General features: G+C 43.0%; 1 protein-coding gene across 1 annotated transcript in view; it reads left to right on the top strand.

Annotated features, from left to right (window-relative positions):
• Nucleotides 1–8,478, top strand: part of TCEB3 (transcription elongation factor B (SIII), polypeptide 3 (110kDa, elongin A)) — a 16,260-nt gene extending 7,782 nt beyond the window's left edge. Inside the window, exons 4-11 of the mRNA XM_006862309.1 lie at nucleotides 2,667–3,864; nucleotides 4,198–4,312; nucleotides 5,615–5,770; nucleotides 5,879–5,976; nucleotides 6,979–7,159; nucleotides 7,394–7,505; nucleotides 7,927–8,099; nucleotides 8,417–8,478. Coding sequence (XP_006862371.1) covers nucleotides 2,667–3,864; nucleotides 4,198–4,312; nucleotides 5,615–5,770; nucleotides 5,879–5,976; nucleotides 6,979–7,159; nucleotides 7,394–7,505; nucleotides 7,927–8,099; nucleotides 8,417–8,478 — 2,095 coding nt within the window. The remainder of the gene's footprint in view (nucleotides 1–2,666; nucleotides 3,865–4,197; nucleotides 4,313–5,614; nucleotides 5,771–5,878; nucleotides 5,977–6,978; nucleotides 7,160–7,393; nucleotides 7,506–7,926; nucleotides 8,100–8,416) is intronic.
• The last annotated feature ends 909 nt before the right edge of the window (nucleotides 8,479–9,387 follow it).

Below are 9,387 nucleotides of genomic sequence, written 5' to 3'. Positions count from 1 at the left end.
CAAATGCAGCCCTTTAGTTGTCAGCTGTTGATTGTTTTGAGGAGTACATTCCTCCTTAGTATTATTGGACACTTTATCAGCCTGTCTATTGTTTGACTGAAAGGGTGGGTTCATTTCCAGGCTTGAAGGGTGTCTAAGAGTCACAGTGTTGGAGATTCCACTATTTTCTGTCAGCCTGGCTTTTTTGGTGATTTGTTCTACATTTTTTTTCTCCAACTCTGTCCAGGACCTTCTGTTGTGATCCTGATCAGAACAGTCAGTAGTGGTAGCTAGGCACCAATTCAGTTGTTTTTCTTGAGTTGGTTTTATTTCACTTGTTAAAAGGCATTTTTATATAGCTATGGACAAACGATATATTTGATACCTCTCTCTCTTTTTGAAGGTTAGGTATGGGGCAGGGGTAGAAGTAAGGCTTGGTCTAAGTTTTAGGGTTACAATTAGGTTTGTTTTACTTATTTGATTTTTTTCTGAAATCAACTTGGATTTCTGCTTCATTTGGAAGTTCTGTAACTACATTATTCCCTCTTACTTTGTGGGGTTTTTTTTGGTTGTTGTTGCAAACTGTTATCACTGGTTCCCTATTTTCAGTCTTGTAGGTTTGTTTTACTTTGAATACTTACATATCTGGGTTGACTTCTGAGTGATAATGTCATGTATGTTAATCTCAGGTTGTTTGCTGTGTTAGTTCTCTGTTTAATGGAGTTTTTTGTTGTTGGTTTTTATAAATTCTTTCATTTCTGTTTATGTGAAAATGACCTAATTTCACCATCACATTTAATGGACAATTTTGCTGAGTATGTGATTATTGGTTGGCATTTTTTCTTCCAGAGTTTTAGATATGTCATCCCATTGTCTTCTTAGATGATGATTTCTACTGAGAAATCAGAGCTTAGTATTATTAGTTCTCCTTTGTAGGTAACTTTTCATTTTTCCTTAGCTACTTTCAGGATTCTTAACCTTGTCATAGGTTTTGGAGAGTTTGATTATAATACATTTTGGTGGTTTTCTTTTGTGGTCTATCCTATTTGAAGTTCATTCAACTTTTTGAGTGGTTTATCTTCTTACCTTTCATGATATTTAGAGAAGTTTTCTTCCAACAATTTTGCCTGTTTTTTTAAAAAGTTTTTTCTGTCTTCCTATTTTGGAATTCCAACCACATTTAAGTTATTCTACTTGATGGTGTCCCACATAAATCTTAGACTTTCTTTGGATTTTTCTTTTTTTTCTGATCGTTCCACTCACAGATGAATATTAAGAGATTTGTCTTCAAGTTCATTAATTCAGTCTTCCATTGATTCAATTCTGCTTCTTTGCCTTTACAATGTAGTATCTTATTTCTGAAGTCTTAGTCCTAATCTTCTGAATTTCTATTTGCCATTTTTATAGGATTTCTAATTTTTATTTTATCAATTTGTATAGTGTTTTCCTGAATTCTTCCAAAGTTGTCTGTTTTCCTTGATTTCATCTGTAGTTTATCTGTACTTTCCTTACTCCATTCTTTTGAATACCTTAAGTAGTTTCTGGTTTTATATTTTCTGACTGTATATTGGTCACTTGTTTGAGACTTGCTGTCTTGTTCTTCATGTAAGTGGTTGTCTCTGAGATATTGTGGTATCTGTGTTGATGGTATGTTTGTTGGTGTATTCTCAGGCCCTTACCACCTCTCTACTGGGGGTTGTGGTAGAATGTGGAAATGTGTATACAGTTCTTTGTTAGCTGCTTATATAGTGTAGTTCAGGGCGAGTTTGTCTGATGTTGGTTGCTGATTGCCATAGATCAGGTGGCACAGGAGTGAGTGGTGACATTTGCCAGTGGGTAGAGCCACAGGAGGTATAGATGTGTGGCTGGGCCGTATGAACACAATTGCTGTCTCCCCAAAACAAATAACAAATGGAAGATCTAATGAGGCGAAATTCATATACCTCCAGATTTGGGGGTGGGGGGTGTTCCCAGTGTTTAATCCCAGGCAAAGCAAAGCTTAAAGAGGATGGTGGGAAATGCCCATTTTACCTTACCCCAGAACTCAATTTTCTCTCCCTATGAAATAGGAGCTCTGGTAGTGTAGTGGTTACGAATCGGGCTGCGAACCTTAAGGTCAGTGGTTCGAAACTACCAGCCGCTCCGCGGGAGAAAGATGAGGCTTTCTACTCCCGTAAGGATTTACACCCTCGGAAACCCTGTACAGGGTCGCTATGGGTTGGCTCCGACTCGAAGGCACTTAACAACAACAACAACATGAAATAGATAAACATGTCCTATATTGAAGAAAAAAAAATTCATTAAGCATTTGATCTTTTTTGTATCTTGTAGTTAAGCTAGTCATTTATCCATTGATTGAATATTTGCGTTTTACAATGATAAAACTTACTTTATTATTGAAATTGTTGTTGTTGTTACGTGTCGTTGAGTCAGTTCCGACCCATAGCGACCCTGCATAGGGTTTCCTAGGAGCAGTTGGTGAGCTTGAACTGCTGACCTTGCAGTTCAAATGGCTTTGCAGTCTGGTGCATTAACCCACAGCGCCACACACACAGCAAAACACTAATTCAGCAATTTCTTCAGTAACTCTGACTGCTTTCCTTTGTGAGTTTAGTTGTTTCTGTTACCTTGTCCTCTGAACAAGGATTCCATAGTTGCTTTATCGGTTTTTTTGTTTTGTTTTTAAGGAACACTGAGCCTGAAGAACAAGACTTTGAGAAGAGTAATTCCCGAAAACGTCCCAGGGATGTTCTTCAGAAGGAAGAGGAGATGGAAGTGGACTACCAAGAAAACTGGAAAGCCTCTGGTAGTCGATCCTACAGTCCTGACCACAGACAGAAAAAACACAGAAAACTTGCAGAGCTTGAGAGACCCCACAAAGTCTCTCATAATCATGAGCGGCAAGATGAAAGAAAGAGGTACCACAGAGTCTCACCAGCTTACTCTTCAGACCACGAGTCTTCTGACTATGGCCATGTCCAGTCCCCCCCATCTTCTAGCAGCCCCCATCAGATGTGTGTGGACCATTATAGATCCCCAGATGAGGATCACGAGCCCATTGTTCTACACCAGAAGCCTGCAAAAGGTCACAGTAATACCTTTCAGGACAGACTGGGGGTCAGTCAAGAACGACACTTGGGTGAATCCCAGAGTAAAGCGGTGGTGAGTCAAAGCAAAGAGTACAGATCTTCCCACAAGGAAAAACGCTTAGCGGATACCAAGAGAGATGAGAAGACCTCTGCTCTGAGCACAGAGAAGTCAGACAAGGCCATTTCCAAAGAGGAAAACCGAAGGCCACTCACAGGCGATGGCACAAGGGAGAAAGCAGCGTCAGCTGGTGCCAAGAAAGAGAGGGAAAGAGAAGGCAGCAGCCTCAAGAAGAAGTTTTTACCCCCATTAGAGGTGGCTTCTGACAACCACCTAAAAAAGCCAAAGCACAGAGACTCAGAGAAAACCAAATCCGACAAAAATAAGTCAAGTTTTTTAGACAACTCAGACATAGGAAAAGGGGCTGGAGACCTATTGCCCAAGGTAAAAGAGAAGGTTCCCAACAATCTAAAGACTCAAGAAGGGAAACTAAAAACTCCCAATCTGGATAAAAAGTCAGTGGGCTCCCTCCCTAAAGTTGACGAGGCAGATATGGATGACGAATTCGAGCAGCCCACCATGTCTTTTGAATCATACCTCAGTTATGACCAGCCCCGGAAGAAAAAGAAAAAGATTGTGAAAACTTCAACCACTGCACTTGGAGGTAAAGGACTTAAGAAAAGTGATTCTAAAAGCACTAGTAAGAACTTGGACTCAGTTAAGAAATTACCTAAGGTGAACGAAAACAAAACCGAGAAGTTGCGACAGTCTGGAGCCGACTCAGCCAAGCTGAAGAAGGTAAGCCCTTGAGCCCTGTGGCGGGCGGCCTTACTTGGAAAACCTCGGGACTTCCAGCCACAGTTTGTCGGCGTGGCTTGTCTTGTCCTGTTTAGTTTCGGCTTACAGTCATCTTTTATCTGGGCCTCACTAGCTACTAGGGGCTGGTTGTACTCAAGTTATGGGTTTTCTGAGGTATCCCATTGTGATGGGCCCATCTTAACTTCCTGACCTGTCTGGTTTCCTCCTGGGGGGTCTATCTGCCGTGTACCCAGTTAACCCTGTTAGCAACGGCTGCACGGAAGAACTGCTTTCATAGACAGGCTCTCCATTCCCTGTCTCTCTTCTCTGCAGATCCCCAGTGATGTATTGCCAGTGTTGCCAGACCTCCCATTACCCACGATACAGGCCAATTACCGTCCACTGCCTTCCCTGGAGTTTATGTCCTCTCTACAACCAAAGCGAAAAGGTAATTTTCCATGTCTTCATAAAATAGAAAATGATTTTTAAAAAACGCATTATTATCAAACCAAAATAGTTATACTAACATCAGATCTTGATGCATGTTCCTAAGAGAACATTTGGGTTTTACGGCTTCGGTACGATGCCAGCTAAAGCTTCTATGAGGGAGATTCAGAAAATTTCATGGGAGATTCAGAAATTTCATGGGGAGGGAGGGAATCCTTTTTTTTTTTTTTTTTTTTCAATTGTGAATTACGTGAAGGTTTACAGAGCAGATCCGTTTTCCCCAGTAAAGTCTTACACATTTTGCTCCTTTTCATTGATTACAGTCCCCACAATGTAACTTCACTTATTCCACTTCCTCCCTGTGTTTCCTGTTTCTATTCCTCCATGCCAACCCTTCTGAACTCTGTCCTTGGGTAAACACAGCCCTTTTGATCTCAAATGGTTGGTTATTCTAAGGTGTGCCTGCTTCTAGTGTTACTGTTCCCTTCGTAGACCTGTCTATTGTTTGGCTGAGAATCGAGCCATGGGAGGGGTGAGTTCCTTTCCAGACCTGAAGGGTGGCTAAGGCCATAGTCTCAGGGGTTCCATGAGACGCTAGCCCACGAGTAAGCCGGGTCTTTTTATGAAAAAAATCCATTTTTACACGAGCTTTTTAAAGTCCCCTTGTATAAGTTATGTGAGCTTGGGTAATTTCTTCATTTGTTTGAGCTTCAGTTTTATAGACTGTAAAATGGAAATAATAATGATTTCTGCCTTAAAGAGTTAAGTGGATGAAAAGTGATTATGCCAGTAAGTGTCTTAGCTCTAGGTTTCCCACAGAGTAAGTGTTCAGTAAATCTTAGCTCCTGCTATTATTAGCACTTTATTCTATACATATGATATGCTTTTTATCTTACAAAAACAAAAAAAAAGTTGTCTAGCTTTAACAACAAAAGAATTAGAGCTCTCTGTCTCATCACCCAGAGCCTAGCAGTTAGATAATCCTGATTCCTCCATACAGTGGTGCCTTATGCAAATGGAAACAATGGAAAGGCTTTGTATATTGGTATGGAATGACTTCTAAAACAATGTAAGTTCAAAAAGCAATGTGTATAGTGTGTATATTATTTATTATTTGGGTAAAACAAAATACATGTTTCCTTATTTTTGAGTGAACTTGGAGGATACACAAGAAACTGGCTGGTTGACTGCATTTGAGAAGGGGATGGGAAGTGGGAGGCTGACGAGTGAGGTGTGGGCAGGGGGTTTGCTGTAAAGCTCAGCACTGTTTGTAATGCACTGTCCTCTTCCTCTGGCTCTCTAGTGCTCTCTTCACCCCAGGAAGAGGAAGAAGCTGGATTTACTGGACGTAGGATGAATTCTAAGATGCAGGTGTATTCTGGTTCCAAGTGTGCCTATCTCCCCAAAATGATGACCTTGCACCAGCAGTGCATCCGAGTTCTGAAAAACAACATCGATTGTGAGTCAGACTCTCCTCTCTTGCTTTCAAGCACACTGTAGCACTGAAGATGTTATCACTGCGTGACTTGGCCACCATTCAACACTTTTCACCTTTGATTCTCTGCAGCAATCTTCGAAGTGGGAGGAGTCCCATATTCTGTTCTTGAGCCTGTTTTGGAGAGGTGTACGCCTGATCAGCTATATCGCATTGAGGAATACAATCATGTGAGTGCCCTGTTTGGGTGAGCAGAGGGCAGTTTTCTGGCTTGTTTTTGTTTATGTGCCATAGCTAAAGGGAAGGCCAATAGGTAGCTCACTCTCTGGGCATTTGTGGTTTGCATCTATACCTTTAAACAAACATATTTTTAACCTTTGTTCTGGCATCTTAAATGGGCCTCTTGGGCAGGTATCAAGGTGGGGTGCAAAGCAAGTGAAAAACACTTCCAGAAGCTTCCTTGAGCTTGTCTGGTCACAAAGGTCAAGGAAGGATTCTGGCAGCAGAGCACCAGGGATCTGGGCAAGGACAGCACTGTGTGTGGACACTCGGGTGTCTGGTGAATGTGAAAGAGCACAGACTGGCTGGCTGCCTCCTAGTGACATCCACCCTGTACTCTGTGTAATAATGCTGGGGTTTACTCATTTGATCGCAGTAGTTGTCTCTTAATGCAGAGGCCGGCTCCCCATTATCGTTCAGTGTATTGCTTGGGGGAATACCTGGATTTAACTTTATCCCAACTCTACCCTTTACCGACTTCCTAAAAGCAAAAGACTGTATCTTAAACCAACTTTGCATTGTCTCCTCTCCCAACCGCACTTCCCCCAGTAGCAACTAGCACAGTGCTGTACACTATTTTTTAAAATTGAGTGCTTTAGGTTTTTTTCTTCTACAGTTATAGTATTTTAATATTACACTACTCTGAGGACCAAGGAGCTCTGGTAGTGGAGTGGTTAAGAGTCAGGCTGCTAACCCCAAGGTCAGCAGTTGGAAACTACCAGCTGTTCCACGGGAAAAAGATGAGGCATTCTGCTCCCATAAAGATGTATAGCCTTGGAAACCCTATACAGGGTCACTAAGGGTTGGAACCGACTCCACAGCATATCACCACCACCACTACTTTGAGGACCAAAAAAATCATTAGAAAACTAGTCACCCCCAGGTGATTAATGGAAGGGGAGAGATCTATATGAGTGATACATAAATATGTATAAATGATGTCCTGGTTTCAGGTGTTAATTGAAGATACAGATCAATTATGGAAAATTCACTGTCACCGAGACTTTAAGGAAGAAAGACCAGAAGAGTATGAGTCTTGGCGGGAGATGTACCTGCGGCTTCAGGATGCCCGAGAGCAGCGGTTACGATTACTGACAAAGAACATCCGTTCTGCACATGCCAATAAGCCCAAAGGTAAAAGGAAGCGGGCTGGAGGGGCCATGTGCTTTGCTCAACGATAGGGTCTTGGTGGACCCAGCTGATACAGGATGCATTTTCTCTTGCATCTGCAGGAGATGGGCAGGGGTGGGCACATCCTTCTGCCGTAGCTCATGCTACTACTCTTTGGTTTATGTGCCATGTGTAGATTGTTTAAGTAACAGCATCTGTACTCAAGAAGGCAGGTATTAATCTCTAGATTTCCCACAGGCCGACAAGCAAAGATGGCCTTTGTCAACTCTGTGGCCAAGCCACCTCGAGACGTCCGGAGGAGGCAGGAGAAGTTTGGAACAGGAGCAGCAGTTGTTCATGAGAGAATCAAGTAAGAGCTCTGCTCCCATGTGCTTCCTGCATGGTTGGGGAAGGGAGCCACAGGGGCGTGCCAGCAACCCTGAGAGACCACCTTTGGGTTGGGAGGGGAAGAATGCGGGCTCTGGAGAAAGGCACTCGGGGGTTGTCATGGCAGGAACTTGGGAAACATTTCCCTTACGCTTTCCTTTTACATGTTTGAACATTATTTTGGGGATGACTAAACTCTTTAAAGCCACATTAGCATTTTTTTATATACAGCTTGACACCTGAACAGTGAAGGCGTACCTGAGATAGTTGTTTATTCTGACAGGCTGCTTAGTCCTCTTTGAGCCACCACCAGGCCCAGGGTCCTGGTCAGTGGCCACAAACCAGCCCTCCAGCTGGCCAGCTGCAGACTGCTAGTGCTCACTCATGACCAACTTGTGTTACAGGATTAAGCCGACTCCAGACTTCACAGGAAGTAGTCATGTTTCCTTCAGCAGCAACAGCTTTAACCCGTCCACTGATGAGCCAGCTTACGATGGCCCAAGCACCAGCAGTGCCCACCTGGCACCAGTGGTCAGCAGCTCTGTTTCCTATGATCCTAGAAAACCAGCTGTGAAGAGTAAGTAACTTGATGTCTTGCTGAGATACTGCACATCATGTATTTAAACCCCCGCAGCATCATTGCCTAGGGTGTACTGGATGTAGCCTGAATGTTGCCTTGTACAGAGCAGGTCTCAGTGCTTCTCTTGCTTTGTCCATATTTGTAACAGTTAAAGTGATAGTCTGTTTTACTGAGTTTTATAGGCTTAACTTGTACCTCCTTGTCTGGTTGTGCCAAGCCTGGAGTAGGAAGCCTTGGCTTTGACAGTGTAAAGTGTGGCAATGTGTTTAAATTGTCAGGGATCTGAAACAACTGCTTCATTTCTCTTTTCACAGAAATTGCTCCAATGATGGCCAAGACGATTAAAGCTTTCAAGAACCGATTCTCCCGACGATAAACTGAGGACTTGCCTGGCAGACAGAATTTGGGTGTTGGAGGAATCAAGGGCAGTGGGGGCTGAAGATGGAACTTCTCAAGGAGACCAGGGTCTTTTTCTGTAAAACCCGGTGGTCTTGCATCCTGCAGATGTCAGGTGCTGCATCTGTGGAAGCTGCGCCCCCGCCCCCCTGCCTGGAGAATACTTCAGAATTCTGAAGAAGATGTGAAACCTCAGTCTCACTGAGGGATTTTAAGGTCAATTATACTTTTGTTGTTAACTAGCCTCTTTGTAAAGTATAAGACATAGTTTTAATTAATAAATATTGTCCCCAGATTGTATTTATATTACCCCCAGTATTTTTTTTTTTTTTTTTTGATCCTCCACCACACACTTGGCCTTTTACTTTCAGAGTCCTATATTAAATTTAGGACAAAAGCCTGGTGAAAGCCATTCCCCTACCACATCAGCCCCCACTGGTGGGAGTCCCGAGGGAGAGCTGCTCACACCCAGAGCCTGCTTGTACCTAGGGAGCAGGGTGTCACCGTCCACTCCTCGCTCGGAGGCCTCTTCTCAGTGTTGCTTTGAGTTCCTATGCAGGTGCGTCTCTTTCTTAATCATCACCTAGTATTTATGATAGGAGGTTATTTGTGAAGGTCGAGTCTTTTCGCCAGTTCCTACCTTTATTTTTGAGGCTCACTGGAGGACACAGAACCTGTGGGAGACTGATTTGCACAGAACCCCAGAATTTTTACAATTTCTAGTTTTTGCCTCAAAATTTTAGAGTTTCCCCCTTCCTTAACTTTCCTTCTCCCCACTAGTATGAGAGGAAAATCCCAGAGACACATGGCAGAGCTTCTTGTGGCCCCAGTAAGACTTTCCAGTTTTAAAAGCCAGCACTTTAATCTCTCATTCCATGTGAATTGCTGC

The sequence above is a fragment of the Chrysochloris asiatica genome, unplaced genomic scaffold (assembly GCF_000296735.1).
Source record: "Chrysochloris asiatica unplaced genomic scaffold, ChrAsi1.0 scaffold00047, whole genome shotgun sequence".
Taxonomy (NCBI): domain Eukaryota; kingdom Metazoa; phylum Chordata; class Mammalia; order Afrosoricida; family Chrysochloridae; genus Chrysochloris; species Chrysochloris asiatica.
This window is presented reverse-complemented; position numbering and strand designations above follow the sequence as displayed.